Source organism: Coturnix japonica, chromosome 1, assembly GCF_054131305.1.
Source record: "Coturnix japonica strain WE chromosome 1, WE-NBRP24, whole genome shotgun sequence".
Taxonomy (NCBI): Eukaryota; Metazoa; Chordata; class Aves; order Galliformes; family Phasianidae; genus Coturnix; species Coturnix japonica.
The window spans coordinates 72,749,710-72,768,267 of record NC_140663.1 but is presented as its reverse complement, the minus strand read 5'-3'; the positions used below and the strand labels follow the sequence as shown (position 1 = coordinate 72,768,267).

Here is an 18,558-nt window from a genome sequence, read left to right as displayed (position 1 = left end):
AGCAAGAGTAAAAAAAGCAAGACAGAAATAAGGAAGACAAGGAGAAAAAGACTCTTATCCAAGCTCTTCTTAAATTTGCTAGAACACCACATAGGTTGTCTATTTTTCCTCCAGAGCAACTTTTGACCATAAAGGATTTAAAAAAAAAAAAATAAATCCAGTTCCAATGTATTTTTTTTACTAGGAGGGAGAGAAACATTTGCTGCAGGAATTTGTTTTGTAAAAGCTTCGCTAAGAAGCAAGGGCACTGATGCTGACAGTGGCCATCAGAGAGCATTTTTTTCTGGTGCAAAGACAGATTCATACTTCAGTGGGACATCCAATTAACCGTTTAAAAAGCTCTTAAAAGCACTGGTCATTCTGATAACAGGTCAGGCTGGACTGTGTTTAAAAACTTTGAATAAGTGGGCTCCATTTGGGCATGGGGGACCACTGTCTACTTGGCCATGACAGAGATGAAGGAGCTGAGCCCCAGTGCCTATATGGCAAAAGCTTTAGTATTGTCTCTTCTCAAGATGTATCTGTCTTTTTTTCCCTGACAGATATTTTTTCCTTCCCAGTTCTTCAATGCAAGGGAAGAAATCAAGAGTGGCCTTGCATCTATCCTGCATGTGCAAGACAGGACAAGGGAAATAAAATGTCAAAGCCACCTATGCTGATCTTAAGGCCTCCAGAATAAGAAAAATGTCAGAAATGCTTCAATCCAGGGCACTGCTGGATCCTGAAAATCAGTAAGGGAAATGCTGTCTAGATGATCCAGCTGGGTGCCAGGTGTCAAGAAAGCAATACTGCTACAAGGTACTGTAGACTTACCCTAGAACTAGTATGACTAACAAGACAGGAGGCAGCTGTCAAAAGCTGGCAAAATCTGAGTTTCAGTGTACAGCAAATACTTGATTTTAACTCTTCTGTCAGCTTTACTAGTACAGATTAAGAAGTTGCATACAACATTTTCTTCATTTACTTTTGTCTAGGAAAAATATTACAAGAAATCCTAAGTCAGTTTTATTATTTTGTGGTTTGGGTTTGGTTTGGTTTTTTTTAATTTAACAGGATTAAAAAAAAAAAAAAAAAAAAAAAAAAAAAAAAGTAAAGTTTCACCTTTCTTTTCCTGAGATAATGACTCCCGTGGTAGCACACAAATTAAAAACCATGAGGAAAAGAAGGTTTGTCTACAAGCAGGACCCTGGAGAGGTAATATGATGAGATCTTAATAACCAAAATAGTCTAAGTCATGTAAAAGCCCTGGAGCTAACCCAAATTCCCAATTACTCAGAGAACAAAATATTTAAGCTATCCATCATTTAGCATTATAAGGCAAACATCCTGGTCTACCCACCTTTTTGCAGCTTTCTCTGTAATGTATCGAACTTTGGTCAGGAGGAGTTCCAACAGATATCCTCGATGAGAGTCTCCAAGCATATGCAACTCATCTACAACCACCACTCCTAATAGTGAGAAGCACTCAGGTTATAACTAACAAACATCCAAACTATCGTCAGCTTCAATCCTTTCATATTTCACACAATTAACCAAAATTCCGTAACATTTGAAAGGTGGGTAAAAATACTGGAAAAAAAATATTGTCTGAGAAGCTTTCTCAGTATCAGCATCCAGAGATAACAGGGCAGATTAGGGTCTCCCCAGGGGAAAAAAACACAGGGCCACTCATTGTACCTTCTGCATATATCCCAACTTGCCAAAGTTCTCTCCCTTTCTGAGCAGACAACAGACAGTGCCACAGAAACATGGGAGAGGCTGAAGAAAGGCTATTCAGCTTTTTTGTTGTTGCTCTTTGTTTTTAAAAAGGGACAGGTCATAAAGGACCTCTGGCTTCATTAGTACCACTGCTGTGGAGCTTTTCTTTCTTCTGTGGCAAAGCTATGTAATATCTTCCTGGTACAACTATAATAGCAGGAGCTCAAGGGCAAATGTGACCTTATATTATCTACTTCAATGCTATTTTCTTCCTCATTTTTTTTCTCCTTCCTGCATATGTTCCCTCTCTCTGTTTTCTCCTCCCTTTCCTTTCAAGCCACTTAAATTAGAAGAGCACTGCTGTGCTTCAGTGGCCTCTTTTACAAAGTCCCACCAAGCCAGTCCCTCTGTCTTCCTCTACTTCCTCTATTTGGTGCTTCCTTGTAAAATTCCTCATTCATTGGTCAACAACTGGACAATTATTCAGGTACCAGACAAAGCTGTCCTTGCTTTCCCATGCAGCAGTCCAACTAAATTCTTCCAGCAATTGAGGCAGAACAGCATAAATAAGTTATCTATAAGTTATCTACCAAAACAAAATTCATGCCAGTTACCCTTCCAAGTTTTGTGTCAAGAAGCAGCATTTTTTGCTTCCTAAAACAAATATAAGACAATAGAGGACAAAATCTATAGGTCAAAACACAGGTCACGTAGCTATTTTTCTACACTTTCTGTACCTTCTATTGCTACTTAGCTATTAAAAAAATTATCCAAACCCACTCTAAAGCTGTGTTGAATGCTTCCCTAGCAGTGTCTAAGCTGGTGAGACCTGACTGCCACACACACAGCTCCTCTCTTTGAGCAGTACTCAGAATGCACTCACTGGGATGACACAGCAGGAGCTACCACATAAATTACATTTTTCACAAGGCTGTTCTCAGCTTAAAATGGAACTGCAGTCAAGGAAAACTACAGCTCCCAGCATTCTATGGCATTTTCTACTCACCAATAAGCTCAAGAGTGCAGAAAGGGCCATAATTTCATCATTCTGCATTGCTACTGAAATAAGACTGCCCACAGTTTCTGCTTTCTGCCTGCAAATTAGATGTCCTTAGAAGACTGCTGACCACAAAAAATGCTAGAAGTACTCGAGAAATCTCACACAGCATTCTTCTACAATAACTAGACTACTTCTGGCCCAAAATCAGTTCAAAGTTCTTAATGACAGGCAGGATTTGATTCTCTTTTTCCTTTTAAATACAAAGAAGGTAGAGATTTTTTAATCTCGTGTTTAAATTCAGAAACAACTTTGCTAACACAACTGCACATTACAGATCTATTCCCAGGTTCTTCTCTATTCTGCTCTCCTAAAAATGTCTTTAGCACCAGGATCAAGAGCCTGAACAACAACAAGAACAGCATTTCTTGTGTACCTGCATTTCCAAAACTGCCATACGTTGTATAATAACTATCAACATGAAAATGCTTTTAACTGCTTCATACAGCAAAGAGAGCTCTGCCAGGCAGGGGATTTGAATTTCTCTCAACAGCTTCCAAAGGCAACGCGAGCTATCAGCAGGGGGCTGACATCAACAAAAGGAACAATTTGAGCTGAAGATGGAATCTGGCCAGAACTGCAGTCATCTCTCAATAACTCATCTCAGAGATAAAACACCCTTGTTACGAAGCAGTCTAAATTTAGAATTAATTAGGAGGCATCATGCAACCTTGCAGTATTAGACAAGCTTACTTTAGGTGATAGTTAAAAAGGCATTTTCAGCTCATGCCTGTATTTTGCAATGTTTATGAAGATGTATCTCCAAATAGAAAAAGATCTTGATTTGTTAAAGATTATTTTTTAAATTCAATTTTAATTCAAAAAAATGCTTTCAAGTAAATACATAAGGAAAAAAACATTCTTATTTCAGGTGTATAGTGATGCTGGGACACAAGGGAAACAGAGGGTTGCAGCAGAGGTGTTTCCAAATGGTGAAAGAAAAACATCACACTTTAGCAGTGCTATCAGTATATCACACTTTAGCAGTGCTATCAGTGCTGGGGACACAGTATTGAAACTCAGATTTTGCATTCACTTCTCTGGTTATACTGCTTTGTGAGAAGAATGTGCCTGAAAAGAGTCATATAACTCTTGATACTTGGAAGTATATGACTCTTCTCAGGCACATTCTTCTTACAGAGTACCAAAAATTGTGGTGATGGAATGGAGGTGCCAACAAAAGGAATTTGGCATGTCTTCAGCTTCTGAAAGATGCTAGCATTAAACAATACATTTTAGTACCCTATGTTATGTTTACAAAGTATACAAGCCAGCATTAATAAAGATGTTAGAACCATGCTCTTTGCATTGTGCTGGTAGTGCAGCTTAGATAGCATGGCAACCTATCACCAAATTAACCCTATTTAAAACAAACAAGAAGAAAAAAAAATCCTTACCTAAGTAGCACACTTTGAGCCATATATTAAAATCAATAACTGCATGATTGTCAGTTCTCTTGCATTTGAGAACTGGGTCAGACTGCAGCAGCTTCAATTCAAATGGTTTAAAAATACAGTACAGCCATGGACGTCTACTGTGAACTCTGCATGAGTTCACTCTACATGAACTCACAGCAATCCAGCCCCTGTAGTCCTGTTATGGATGTGCTATCTCAAGATCTCATACTTCTACAAAATCTGCAAGGCTTTCTCTTATTGTCTGTTGTGTCTGAAAAACTTTTCTCAAGAGTATTAGGATGCCAGATGAACACGGAACAGTAATTTTTTAAGTGGAAGGTCTTGTACCAGTTTGGTAGGAATCTATTTTTCCAGTTTTTGTATATAGCAGCCAACTATAGAATCGTAGAATCACCAAGGTTGGAAAAGACCTAAAAGATCATCCAGTCCAACCGTTCACCTATTACCAATAGCTCCCACTAAACCATGTCCCTCTACACAACATCCAATCGCTCCTTGAACACCCCCAGGGTCGGTGACTCCACCACCTCCCTGGGAAGTCCATTCCAGTGCCTGACCACCCATTCTGAGAAGTAATATTTCCTAACGTCCAGCCTGAATTTCCCCTGCTGTAGCTTGAAACCATTCTCTCTGGTCCTGTGTCACAGGCCAGAGCAAAGATGGGAAGGAGTACTGTATAAAATAAAAACTAGATATAGTTTTACTGAGCAGACAAGCAAATAGAAGAACAAATTTCTAATTGGTCTAGGAAAACACATCTCTCTCCAAGTGTGGGTCTCCTTGGTTTTATATCTCTTCCCAAGCACTAAATGAGTACCAACATTACTTAATGGCTGTCAGGGCCACGGTGACCAAGAAGTCTACACTACAAAGACAGAGATTTTGAGTATCCTACAAGAGAGAAATGAGCGTGTCACAGCCCTTTTAGTCACCATGTCTACCCAGAGGATCTCCACGTATTCAATATTTAGATGCCAATGAGCAATTAACTTAATTCCTCCTCTTCCTCAAACTAACTGAAGACATCCCATTGATGGCATATACACAGTCTTCATCCCAAACAAACAGAAAGCTCTTGGACATAAATATATTTCAGAATTTTATCTCAGTTTGACAAATTAGAAGATACTTTCTAGCTATGAGAATCACTGGTTATTATTGCAAATGATCCCTATCCACAGACTGTTTTCCATACCAGACAAAATGAAGCTGCAATTTTACCAATACACTCTACTGCTACTGGACTAACAGAATAGCCCAGACTGGATTCCTAAATCCAAGTCAGAAATGCTCTAAAGGAATAAAAAATGCTCCAATTTCCTGTACATCATGCCTGTCACACAGGGAACTGAGTAAACACAAACTATCTCATGAATTCACACGTACTCAGATTATGTAAAAAACCTCATCCCTTAGGATAAGCAGGCCTTTGCATTTTACCCAGTGAGTCCATTTGGTTTTCTTCTATTAGCCTATTGATCAGACCATTGGCTTTCTCAATGGTGCAGACAGCAACATCCAGCGAAGAGAAACGTCCAGCAGGAGAGATGCTTCCCATGTAGCCTTCAACTCTCACATCCACCTCCTGAAACAGGGCCTGTTTTCCAAAAGATATAGCATGTTGTACCAAGGTTATAAATGTGAATTCTGACCGACACTTGCTGGAATTACTTAAAGTCTATGCATGCTACAACCACGATCCCTAACACTTTTAATGCCAACAAATCAAATTAAAACCATAGCTCAGACAGTTACTGCTCCTTATCCCACACTCCACTGTCATTTGTATTTATTCCCAAAGCAGAAGCCAAACAATACATATTACAGGATAATGTAAACATAACTGAGATGGAGAACACTTCATCATATAAAAGCATAATTTACTATTAAGGAAGTTAGAGAGCACACAGTACAACAGTTCATAATAGCAGATAGCCTCACTCCTGAAAAAATATGCAGCAAAAGCCAAATGTTGGGCCCCAAATACAGAAGCATCACATCTCCCAGCTGAAAGTCAAGGAACAGTGACTTCTTCCAAGGCACATCCATGTAATGCCAAAGTTTTAGCATGCTACACACAGTATTAATAAAAGATACAAACATTTTGAAGCAGATGGGTAGGATACCATACGATTTCAAATGTGCAGTTAAAACCAAACCACTGGCCAGATGAAGCAGAATATGGTATTGATAATTTTCCAGCTTTACAAGATTAAGGAAACAGCATTTTCCACTAACAGTCTCTACAAAGTAGCTTTTGCAATCAGTTGGTATCTTTACCCAGGAAATGTTACTGTCTAAGGTTAATAAAATCCAAAGTATCAAACTATTACAAAAAAAGAAAGGCCTGTTGATTTTACTGTAGCCTTTAGTAATTTTTATTATTCTGACACATTAGCCAATGGAAACAATATTTTGCATGAAATTCTTTCCCCCAAAAAAGTATGTTATAAAAAGACCGTTTCCACTGTAATGTTGTTTCTAAAACAGCTGAGGTGAGGAAGCTGAAACATAACTACATCCTGTCCCAACATATTTTTAACCAAAGTGAAATCAAAAGCATGAAATTCTGATGTAACACCTCAAAGAAAGCTAAAAAGAAAACTAAAAAGCCAAAGTTGGCCATTTTGAATAAAAATGTTGAATTCTGAGGTTGTTTTTTTCCAACTTAAACTAAAATTTGTTCTCATTCTGTCTACAAATTCTTTCTGAAACAACTCTGGAGGTTTTTTTTGTTTGTTTGTTTTTTGGGTTTTTTTTTGCTCAAATCCATGAAAATAATTTATTTTAAAACACAATTCAACAGCTATAAGCTGTACAATCACCTTCCTCACATGCTACTCACCTGCAGATAACACTTCTTCTCTTTGGCCACAGAGACAAAGGGAAGGATGAAAAGAGCTTTCTTACGAGTCTCTAAGACTCGCTTCAAAATGAGCAATTCTGCAACAAGAGTCTTTCCAGCACTGGTAGGAGCTGAAAAAAAAATGTACTTTTGTATCAAATTTTAAAGTAATAGGAAAAAAAAAATCAAAAAATGAGCATCTTAAAACTAGCACAGAAAACAAGAGGAAGCTTGGGGCACGACTCTTCAGTTTTCTTCCTTACAAATGCTTTTGCACTTATCCCCAATAATGGGTCAAGATGTCTGCAGAGAATTTCTCTTCTAGTGTCTTCTACTATGCTTTTTACCAAGTCTTGTGCTCTCATTTCTGCTCTGAAATCAGCAGCATCTCAGTTAAGCTGGGGAGGAGAAATGAGAAAAGCACTACAGTCTCTTGGTTGGAAAGGAGAGCTTAGCTACCACCTCACTGACCTAATCCCTTAATATTCTAACCCAACATCTTCTGGAGCCAAGTAATAAAACTCAAATACAAGCCTCAAAAAAAAATCATTCTGCCTCTCCTCTAAGCTGACCACGATCCTAGTGCTGATTTGGGACCAATTTGGGGTAGACATCCCAAATTGTAATTTCCTAATTGATTTCTAGCCCACCCATCCATCTCCCCTTCTATTCCATGCACCCCAACTACACTAAGAAAAAATGATGGAGGGATTGAAAGAATTAGATAATAAATGAAAAATTTCAGGAGTACTTAAATCTGATATGGCTGGTATCATTCAGTTCCTTGTTGCCTAGTCTGTAAAAAAAAAAATAGAGCACTGACTTAAATTATCAGTTTCTAAAGGAATAATAACAGAGAAAAGGGAAAATAAGTCTCTCTCCACATCTGGAAAGGGGACCATCGAGCCATGTACCTCTTACAGCAATGAGGCAGAAAAGTAAATTTTCTCTTAAGTGGGTGTCTCCGGAATAAAGAGGACATTGACCTTTTAATCTGCCAGTTCAGCAACATTCTGCAGCAGTACATTCTTGTGAATGGCACTGGGAAATGTAGGGGGTTTGTTTATTATGTTTGCATACCTGAGTAAACCAGGTTCTTCCCTTCCAGAACTTGTCCAAGCATTAGGCACTCCGCTTGCCATTCAAACATCTGTACTACTCCCAGACTGTGATATTTCTCCAAGACTGCTTTAGGAAGACCCCAGCTTGCAAGGAGCAACTTGTCTGCTTGATCTTCAGGAATATTTACCTGCTGATATTGCCCTTTGGGAGGAAAACAAAAACAGAAACAGTACAAGCCTTGAACATAAGGTCACTTAGGTAACATACCTAAAGGTCAAACTTCTTTACATCCTTCTTATTATGGGGAAAAAGTAACAAAGCATTAACTTTCCTGTATTTTCAATATTTCCCACATATATTTTATCATTCTTCTCATCACCCTCCTGACATCACCCTCTCAATTTCTCCTCCAATTAGGTTTTCTACATACAAATAATATCTTCGCCAAACTCTCAGTCTGGCATTTGTTTTTGAGACAGAGTAACCACAAGGAAATACAACCAAATACAGACTGGAGCAAAATTTCAATGCTGATTAGCTTAGCAGCATTACAATGTATTTGCCATCTTACCAATCCTCAGACCATTTCCTTTTTACATTACCACTACAGAGCCCTCAGTAGTCCCCACAGGCTACAGAACTGCCCAGGCTCTTTCTCACTTCACAGAAAAATCTGAATAACTAATGTAAAATAAACAGGCAGCTCAAGCCACTCTGCACAGCTACGTCTGTTTTTCAGTGCTGATTAGTATCTTCACCACACTGCCAGTTCCTTTAGTTTAATTAAGTTCCTCGCTTCTCATTTCTTGTCTAGATAATTTTGTGCTGGCTACAGATACTGCCTCCTCTGTGGTTCTCTCTTTTTCCTAATCATTAAGGAAACTCAAATCTTTTGTCCCTTTCCTCATCTGAGACAGAAAACAGTTTTCTGATCCACAGTAATGCCCTCCATGACTACTTAGTTCCCATAGCAGCACTTTGTGAAAGATGTATCATTGGATCTCAAGCTTCACTCCTAACGCTAAAACCAACAAGCTGCCTATGAAAGAGTGCACAGGTAAGAGATGACATGGGAGGTGTAAAGAGTATTAGAAAGAGATGAAGTTCAATTAGGAGATGTGTAAAGGCCTTCTGCGTAGATATGAGGTACAAAAAGGCACCGCACATCTCTGCATTCACAGGAATCCATCCTCTAACCAGGACCATGAAACGTGGTGCTTTCAGATAAAACCATTCACAGAATCACAGAATTGCAGGGGTTGGAAGGGACCTCTAGAGATCATCCAGTCCAACCCCCCTGCCAAAGCAGGCTCCCTACACCACGTCGCACAGGTAGGCGTCCAGATGGATCTTGAACGAATGAGGAGGAGATTCTAGAGGCTGGAATCGTTAGTACAGCTGGACAGACCGCTCTGATTTGCTGTACTAGGGCAGCACCTAGAGGCCGAGGCCCGCTGTTACATGGCGTTAACCAGAAACGAGCCCCGCTCCAGCACCGTGCTCGCGCCCTCCTCAGCTGAAGGCCCAATTGTACAGAAAGACCCTTGGATTCACCTTTGTGCACCGCCAGCCTTTTGGCTGCGGCCGCTTCCCGCAGGGAGAACCCAGCCCGTGCTTCACACCGCCGGCGCAGGCCCTGCCGGGGCCCACCAGTCTCCCCCCGTCCCCTCACCCAGCGCACCCCGCCTGCACTCCCGTTACCTGCCGAGCCGCCGCCTGGGCTCCCGCTGTAGCGTAGGGAGACCTCGAGGCCGGGCGGAGGGCTGAGCACGGCGCGGCAAGGAGTGGGGCCGAGCGGGGCAACCCGGGCCGCCCTGCCGCCATCTTCCCGCCGCGCCATTCAAACGGCAGCCCCGCCTCTGGAGCCCCCAGCGGCCGGGTCGGTTTCCACAAGGTAATAAACAGCAGAAAAGTACAGAAATGAAAGTTTCCTTCTTTAATAAGTCAGCACTTAAAGGATTGTATCCATCTTGTTACCCTGTAGGTCAAAGGCTAATCACACCCCGGCTATGGACTCAATAGTTGCACAGAAGGCAACTCCCAAGGCAGACCATTTTCCTGTGTTTGTACGAAAAATACTGGAGAAAATATTTCAGTCAAGTACTCGTCTACATAGTAACAATATATAAATCCATTACAATAGAGAAGAGGGGAAAAAAAAAGAGCGCTGTTGTTACTTGAAATGGTCACAGCATTGATGTGTCTCACTGCAACGTGTAGTTTTATATCTACAAAACAAGATATATGACTTCCCTGTCCTTCACTGAATGTGAAGTCATACTTCATGTATTCCCTGCAGCCTTAAGAAATGCTATTTAACATTAAAAAGAGCTTTAATTTTCATTTTACTAATGAAATCTTATTTTGCTAACCATTTAAACCATCAAAAAATAGCTTATAAAACTTGAAGACCTGTTTTTACCAAAGTGAGATAAAGAGCTAACTAGCAACCAACCGAAGAACTTGATTCCGCAGGTACGTGCACAGCTGGTTCATTAAGTCTCTGTTCTGTCCTTCAACCCAGTGCATTTCTACTAAAACATCACTTCCTTCTTTCTTCACATTCATTAAACACTTAAAGAGGAAACATCTACCAGTTTCCTTGGGACTTTGTCCTTTTTCAGCTGTTAGATTGCTGGCTTCCTCTGAAGGCAGAGGTCCCAGCTTTGCACTACTGGAACCTTCGTTAAATGATGCTTCTGCCTGCTGTGCTTCTGTCTCCTCCTCTTCCATATGCTCACTAAATTCTTTGGTAGCTGATACTTCCCTTAGCTCATCATCTGTAGTCAAGTGGACATCTCCATCGGGTGCCACAAGCTCAGTTTCAGAGTCTTCAGTCTTGGATTTTTCACAGTCCAAACTCTTGCTGACGCTGTTCTGGCTGTTTTTTTCCTCTTCCATTGCTTGCGGCACATCATCAGAAGCTCGAGGAAGTTCTCGTAGTTGCCTTACCCTCTCTCGTTTCTTTCTCCTCAGATGAACCCAGGAGTTCTCAATGGCAGTCACAAACAGACTAACTTCATCTTTCCCACATGGAACACGCTTATGCTGAACCTATTGAAGAAGACAGAAGAATTTGCAAATTATTCATTCACACACTTTAAAGTAGGACATTGTAACACCTAACACTTAATATTTTACCTTCAAATCAGCGAGAATCTTTTCTATCCAGGCTCTAACAACAGCAATGCCTTCTACAGCATCCCAGCCCATCGCTGAAGCTTTGATGGATAATTCCTTGACTGTAGAAGCCAAGACTGTAAATGTAATTGGCTTTCGAGGTTTTTCTAGTTTTCTTCTCTTAGAGGGAGGTGACTAAAAGAAGGAACAAAAGCAGTGTAACACCAAAAAATCCACAATGCTATGCAGTATTAGTGGGATGACTTCTGTACTCATGATACCTACGGATTAACAGTGTATCTTAACCACTAAATAGTTGCTGACATAACCTATGCTTCGCTTTACTCCAAAGAGTTATCTGATAAGGTTGAGTACATGATCTCAAGGAACACAGGCCTGGCAAAGAATGGAGTCAGGACCCTAAACTTCAGGAGAGCAAAGTTCAGCCTGTTTAAGGAGTTGTTGGATGAGGTCTCCTGAGAAGATAGAGACAAAGGAATGGAACAAAGCTGGCTTCTCTTGAAAGATGCCTTTCTGAGAGTGCAAGAGCTCTCCATCCCTCAGAATAAGCAGGCAGAGAACACAGGAAACCAGCATGGCTTGGTAAAGACCTACTGGTCAAACTGAAGGAAAAGGACAAGCACAGGTACTGGAAGCAACCTGGGAGGAATATAGAGCTGCTGTCTGGATTTGCAGAGAGGGGATTAGGAAAGTCAAGGCACAGCTGGAACTGAACCAGCAGTGGCAGGGGTGTTAGAACCAGTGGCAGGGGTGTTAGAACTTGATGATCCTTGGGGTCCTTTCCAACCCAAGCCATTCTATTATAAACTTGGGTCGAAAGCAGCAAAAACATATTCATATTTATTTGGTAACAAGAATCTACATGAAAATTAAAATCAAATTATCAGGAAAATTTTAAATCTAACCCAAATTTCTAATATCCTACATACACTTTCTGGACTAACAAGTGATCCATACTTTCACTAAAACCCACAGGAAATACATTCAGTCTTCTTTTTCCCTCCCAGTACAAGGACAACAGGTAACAATTCCAAAAGACTGGGAGCCAATTAACAAAACCCACTGTCCACACAGCCCACTCCATCAACATCCCTTTCCAATAGAGAGCAGTTCCTTTCTCAGCTGTTGTACTTACAGCTCATTAGGCTCTTCCTCAAATAAGAGGAACAGACATACAAAAGCAGGTCAAAACTAAGGTACTTACAGGTACTTGTACATCATCATAGAAACTCCATGCCAGTGCCCATCTCATAGTACGTCCTTGACAGAATTCCGTGTGCGTAACTTTAGGAACCTATGTGAAGTAGCAATATGAAATTTTGTTTAGCATTAATAAATAACACAGCTTTACTACAGACATTTTTAAACAACAAGAGCTAGGATAGTTATTTCCTCAAGTCAGGAATGGAAATTCCTTCTGACGTAGCTCATAGTTGTTAGTGACACGTTAAGCTGTTCAGTGCCAAGGCTGGTAACAGTGGCTGAAATTTCCTATCTCTATCTACCATGTTATCTACCACTTTGAGGACTCCAGGTTCAGAAACACTACCCTTTACATGCACTAATCCAGGACACATCTGCATTCTGCCACTGCAAAAAGCACATTCTTTTTCCCTGTTCGGAACCTGCTCCTGTTCCACGCTTGAATGCTAAATCAAAGGAACACAGAACCAAGGCAATGGATCACTGGGAAAATAAACAGGGTCATTTTTCCGAGCACATCCGTATCTCTGATAAATAAATAAATAAATAACTCTTAAACATAAAACTCAGACCCAATGTTAGCATTATATAGTCATTCCATACATGCATGTTGTGAATGTTGTACAGTATTTATGTATGGTATTAAGGATGTGCTCTATACAGTCCAGGATAACCACCAACCATCCTACTTCGCTCTGAACTATCATCAGCTCCACAGCATAAGCCCCAGGCCTACACAACAAAAATCAAACAGAGAAGTGTAACTTTTGAGTACTGCCTAAAACAGAGCACACATGCGAGAGAGAGAGAGAGAAGGGCATGGAAAGAGACAGAGATGAGACAAAGAGACAGACAGAGGAAAATCTCTATTCTAATTTTTTTTCCTACCTTTGAGTTCCTATATCTATCAAAATTCCAATAATCAATTGAATTTTTAGAACATGAATGCCATATTCTAATCTAAAGCACCACATAATATGTGCTGGGTTAAAACAAACATAACCCCAGATCTACTGCAATTGTGATTACCAAACTAATCCAAACGGAATTGGTAGTCCCAAGAATACAAAAGAAAACCTCAGCTCTTCCATACAAGGCTTATAAGGATTTCTCTTATTTTAATGAGGTGCAAACAACACAGCACAGGGAAGAAAGTGTGTAGAAGTTTATACCGAATTCAACATACACAGAACATGTAAGGCCTGTATATAAAACTTACCCCCTGGATTTTAAGTTCCTCTTTCAAAGGTGCTAAACTGCATTTCTTCCCCAGCATACAACTGTACCACCTGCAGGCAATACACAACAAAGAGTTTTTACAAATACGGATCAAGGGAAAAGGAAAACTAACACAAAGAACAACCTGAATCAGAGATCTGCATGAACATTAGCAAATTCAAAAACAAAACAAAAAGAACAAAATTCATCTTAAACAGGGGACTATAACACAGTACAACATGAAACAGGAAAGCAGCAAGGACAGACAAGAGAGGAGAATGTGTTCTCAGAAAATATGATGATACTAATACTGAAAGAGCATCTGAATGAGCAGGAATCATGTCTCATGAAGTGACCTTAATAACATGTCATGTATCCCTCCTTACAATAATCGGTGACTTTCCCTGGAGCAAAATCAGCATAAGAAGAAATATTCAGTTACTGACAAGCATACATGCTTTACAGGCTGCCCTACTGATCGCCACTTCTGCTCATTCATCACCCATTATCCAGGTTCCCATTACCATATGAGAAATAAAACAGGAGCACTCTCCCACCTCCAAAGAAAAGAAATTTGTTTAGCTGGAGCTAATCTTTCACTTAGCTTCTCATCTTTAGTATCTCCAAGGAATACACTTCCATTCTTCATTTAACTTACTTCTCAACTTCTGTTACCCTCTGTTAAATAACCGTCCCTTAAAACTGCAGTTAAGTTGATTTTCCGCATATTACAATATAAAGAATTTCACAGAGCAATGCTTACATGAAATCCCAACATTCCTGGCAAAACTAAAACACATTTCTTCCACAAACCTACTAAATACCAAACCTTCAACTCCTAGTTGAAGAAGAAGGGAAGAGGAGGTAGAATAAGCCATGAAAGCCTGCTGGCCAAAGGGAGTCTCAGTCCTCTCTATTAACGGTTTACTACTCATGCCCTTTGGTACTGTTGCCAAACCTTGTTTCTAAAATTCAACCAGGAAAAGAGAAAAGCTTCCAAATAACAGATTTCTAGGAGTTAACATACATCCTCCTACTCCAGAAGAACCTAACAATAAATGATGTTCACCTTTAGCAGGTACACGTGCTAATTCAGCTGCAAGCTACAAGTGCCACTGGTAGGGGCTTTTTTACTTTCTGCCTTTAAAAATAGGCAGAAAGTACAGGGGAGAAAATATAGGGGAGCCTAATGACTTGTAATCGTTAGATGCTCAGGAGCAATTGATTTTATATAAATTGAGATTAAGCAACTGAACTAAACACTGGACCACAGCTACACTCTTTACTAAAATATCACTTCCACATTATTTCAGACAGAGTAGCAGGTCAACATTAAACCCAAAGAAAGCACTTACCGTAACCTCTTTTTCAGTTGTAAGCTATCGTGAATAATTCTCTTGACAAACTCTAGCTCTCCCCCCTCAGCCATGATTTCAGTGATCCCTCCTGTATTTACAGAACTCGGAGGAGGGCGCCGTGGGTTTCGAGAATTTACTCCCTGGATAAGAAAGATTATTTGAGATTAATTAATATTTTTAATTGTTTTTTAAAATGGATTACTTTTAAACTATACCTAAATTCAATTTTCAGTCGATAGCAAAAGACACAGCCTCTATCCTTCTCCACACTGCCACCATGGATAGAATCATAGAATGACCTGGGTTGGAAGGGACCTCAAGGATCATGAAGTTCCAACCCCCCTGCCTGGCAGGGCAATAATGGATAATAAGGTAAAAATACATTCAAAATAAGCCTATATAAGAGGCACTGAATTTCAGATTTAGTAGCAATCTACTTTCTAAAGCAATTCTCAAAGACAACAAAATCTTGTGATAGGATAAAATCTTCAGACAGGATAGCGGTTTCAAGCTTTTCAATATTTGTTTTGGAGCAGAGGGGTGCAGAAAAAGAAAACTTCAATGCTATTTTGTAATCACTGGGGGATTTTCCACTGAATTTTCCCAAAGTGAAGAGGTTTAATTGTTGATACCCTCCCACTCAGTGAGTTCTGGAATAAGTACATGCAACTTTTAGTTTGCTAGCTTACCTTTGCTTCCAATTGGTTGGCAAAAAAAGGAGGGTTGCACATGCAGAAGTCATAAACTATCTCAGATTCTTCTTTCAGTGCATCCATTAGAAGAGTCTTCTGTGGTACCTTAACCACTAACAGAAAAGACAGATTCAGTCAGTAAGGAGTGTCATATTTTATCAAACATGTGATTTTCACTTCTGCATTTCTTGAAACAATATAAAACTTCCTTGGCAACATATTCAACAACAAAAAGCATAACACAGCATGCAAATAAAAGTTAAGGAGTAGCATACAAACAGCTTATCAGTATATCCACAGTAGCAGTGGAAGACACGTGTCTTTAAATCTACGATTAACTGCACTAAGTTCTCTGCTGCAACCACGAAAGCAAAAGCTTTCATAGTTCAAATTTACGAAAGGAAAGTGGCTTATCCTACTGTTACATATGGGGTATTGATTAAAAAAAAAATGCAAGGAAGAACAAATTTTGGCAATCATCCTATTCCAATAAAATATACGCGCCAACTCAGAACATCAGGTAATTTTTTGCTACTACTTACAATCAAACTCCAAAATGGGTGTTGCTAAAATAGTAACTGGTTACAGCAGCATAATCAGCTCCAGATAAACACTTCAGACCCGGGAATTAAGAAGTCACAGGGTGGATCAATTCCAGGAAGCTGCCGGCTACAAGTACCCATAGTGGCACTCCCTGACCTGCTGCTCTGCCCAACAGCAGTCAGTCATTTACTTATCATTTAGCTTATCACTGTAGGCACTACAGCTACACCTGAGACATCTTCCTATGCTGGAGGTATTTCCTGTAAAGTGTAACAGCACCGCAGCACTAAGAATCCTATGATGGCAGTAGTTAGAGAATAAAGACATTGTTCTCCACATCAAGATCTGGATCTTCAAGACTGAAAGGGACAGGGGAAAAAATGATACTCCCAAACTCTATAAAACCCTCACTGACATTTTTCCAAGCTCCTCCACAGATAAAGCCTCGCACTCTGCTACTACCACAGGCACTGTTAAGACTTCATTCAGAAATGAAGAGTAATAATTGACTCTGTACAAAGTATACGTATTAGTGTCACACACATTATTTGAGGGGAATACTCCATGTCTCCCAGCAGCAGAAGCAGCAGGACTCTAAGAAATGCTTCGGTAACAGAATGAAACATGGAGAGAGAAAAGCTCCCTAGGATTCAGTTTAACTTTCAGATGAGTAGCTCTTTTTCCATAGTTGCCATTCTGAACAAGCTTTAACTTTTTGTTTTAAGCGCACGTGGACCATAGCAAACACTCTGTCAGTAAAACCAACACAGCAAGTATTAGCAGGAGTACTGGTTCTGATTATGCCACTTGAATATGGCAAAAAAAAAGCAGTTCACAACATCTGTATGCTACTAAATCGCCTATTATATCATACCTTTTATAAGATCAGACAAGTTATTCTGTTCCACATTCTTCTTGGCATAATTGAAGCACATATCATCCACTTCTGTTGCAAGAAAATACCAGCCATTCAATGTTGATCCAAGTAATGGGTATATACACGATGCCCCTGTCCCTGCAGTGTGAAAAGCATATGAAGAAAGCAAAATAAGTCTCCAGCGTTATACACAGCAGTCATGCACTTTAAACAACAAAAAGAATTAATCTCAAGAAACCACTGCTCAACAATCATCCATTATCCAGTTCTTTAGCAAATCATTTTAAAAAGTAAAACACGGTACTGTGAAAGATGCACTATGAATAGGGAGCACCACACTCCTTGCTAGCATACGTTTGCTACTGAATTATCAACTTCTCCAGCAATTTTCCCACATATGACAATGTTTTATGCAGAGAAAGAACTCGGTCTTACTTGCTTTGCATGTGTGTGTATATGCACATTTAATTGTTACCGTAATTACTGTACTATTTTCCTTTTCTGGCCTAGTGAATACTTTTTATCTCAGCCCGAGTTCTGCCTTTTTTCCCCCAATTCTCCTCCCCATTCCACAACAAGGGGGAGTGAGCAAAGGGCTGCACGGTGTTCAGCTGCTTGCTGGGTTAAAACACAAGCCACGGAAGAAGTAACTTACCAAAGGATCCCAAGAAAGAGTTACTATGCAACTCACAAGCTCTCATGCATACATCTAAAACACTAACATAACTCAGAAGACAGTAACTTAGAAGACAGAGAAAAAAATACAACTGACTTCCCACACATTTTCTTTCCTCAAAACTACTGAGTTGAGTTCATTAGCTGTAAGTAACGGGCTAATTAAACACTTGGTCCTATAAACAGCCCGTGGTTAGTACCTATGTCAATGCCCCGCCTGAGCACTCCCTTGTCAACACCCTGATGGCCAATGAGATCCTCCACCCAGTGGATGTAGTTCAGCCTCAAGGGGACGGTCGGGATGAGCCTTTCCAGGGGGATGTCAATGGTGAGCCCAAAATCCTCCTTCAGAAGGGTACACGTCAGGGCTCTCACCGCCTCGGGGTCCTTGAAGTTCAGGCTGAAACACAAACAGGCGTTACCTTGGGGCCCGGCTCGGAAACCCGCCCCCCTTCCGCCCCGGCCTCCTACCTCACCCTGCCGGCCAGTGTGGTCTGTACGTGCTGCCGGAACTCGGGGTACTTGCCGGCCAGGTAGGCGAAGTCGGGCGGCTTGTCCTTGTAGCGGTTGCGTGAGTGCATCGACTTGTTGAGCGCCATGGCGGGAGCAAAGAGCCGCCCGCACCTCAGCGGGGCCCCACCGCAACGCTTCCCGGCACGCACCGCGGGCAGCCGGGACCTACCAATGGCGGCGGGAAGGGGGAGCTGTGAGGGGACGGGGACCGGGAGGGGAAACACGGAGGAAAAATCCCACCTTCCTGAAGGTGCCTGT

General features: G+C 40.7%; 2 protein-coding genes across 7 annotated transcripts in view; both read right to left on the bottom strand.

Annotated features, from left to right (window-relative positions):
• POLQ (DNA polymerase theta) overlaps nucleotides 1-9,958 on the bottom strand; it is a 48,360-nt gene extending 38,402 nt beyond the window's left edge. For 3 of the 5 annotated variants that reach the window (XR_014937477.1, XM_015874562.3, XM_085524548.1), the window contains exons 1-5: nucleotides 9,782-9,958; nucleotides 8,099-8,281; nucleotides 7,019-7,149; nucleotides 5,614-5,770; nucleotides 1,340-1,448 (exon numbers count right to left, since the gene is read on the bottom strand). Coding sequence is in view for 4 of the 5 variants with exons in the window: in XM_015874562.3 (XP_015730048.3) it covers nucleotides 1,340-1,448; nucleotides 5,614-5,770; nucleotides 7,019-7,149; nucleotides 8,099-8,281; nucleotides 9,782-9,920 (719 nt within the window). In the remaining variant the exon portion in view is untranslated. Of the gene's footprint in view, nucleotides 1-1,101; nucleotides 1,187-1,339; nucleotides 1,449-5,559; nucleotides 5,771-7,018; nucleotides 7,150-8,098; nucleotides 8,282-9,781 lie in introns of those variants that run through there. The other 2 variants (XM_015874571.3, XM_085524556.1) reach the window with 2 other exon arrangements.
• A 43-nt stretch (nucleotides 9,959-10,001) lies between these two features.
• METTL16 (methyltransferase 16, RNA N6-adenosine) lies at nucleotides 10,002-18,433 on the bottom strand. 2 transcript variants are annotated; one of them, XM_015874632.3, is made up of 9 exons: nucleotides 18,259-18,433; nucleotides 17,988-18,187; nucleotides 17,110-17,250; nucleotides 15,690-15,805; nucleotides 14,998-15,140; nucleotides 13,644-13,713; nucleotides 12,426-12,515; nucleotides 11,222-11,395; nucleotides 10,002-11,134 (listed from the first exon to the last, which is right to left on the bottom strand). In XM_015874632.3, the coding sequence occupies exons 1-9, from the start codon at nucleotides 18,384-18,386 to the stop codon at nucleotides 10,520-10,522; spliced, it is 1,677 nt and encodes a 558-aa protein (XP_015730118.2). In that variant the 5' UTR covers nucleotides 18,387-18,433; the 3' UTR covers nucleotides 10,002-10,519. The 2 variants fall into 2 exon arrangements, with proteins under 2 accessions (XP_015730118.2, XP_085380770.1); XM_085524644.1 differs by having other exon boundaries at nucleotides 18,264-18,433.
• Nucleotides 18,434-18,558: the final 125 nt, after the last annotated feature.

Bases quoted from the DNA above. Each gene is read 5' to 3' on its own strand.
- METTL16 (XM_015874632.3), bottom strand. From the start codon at position 18,386: ATGGCGCTCAACAAGTCGATGCACTCACGCAACCGCTACAAGGACAAG. The intron at 13,714-14,997 runs GTAAGTGCTTTC...TATTGCCTGCAG, and splicing joins CAACTGAAAAAGAGGTTACG to GTGGTACAGTTGTATGCTGG. The intron at 11,396-12,425 runs GTAAGTACCTTA...TCCTTCTTTTAG, and splicing joins ATGATGATGTACAAGTACCT to TCACCTCCCTCTAAGAGAAG.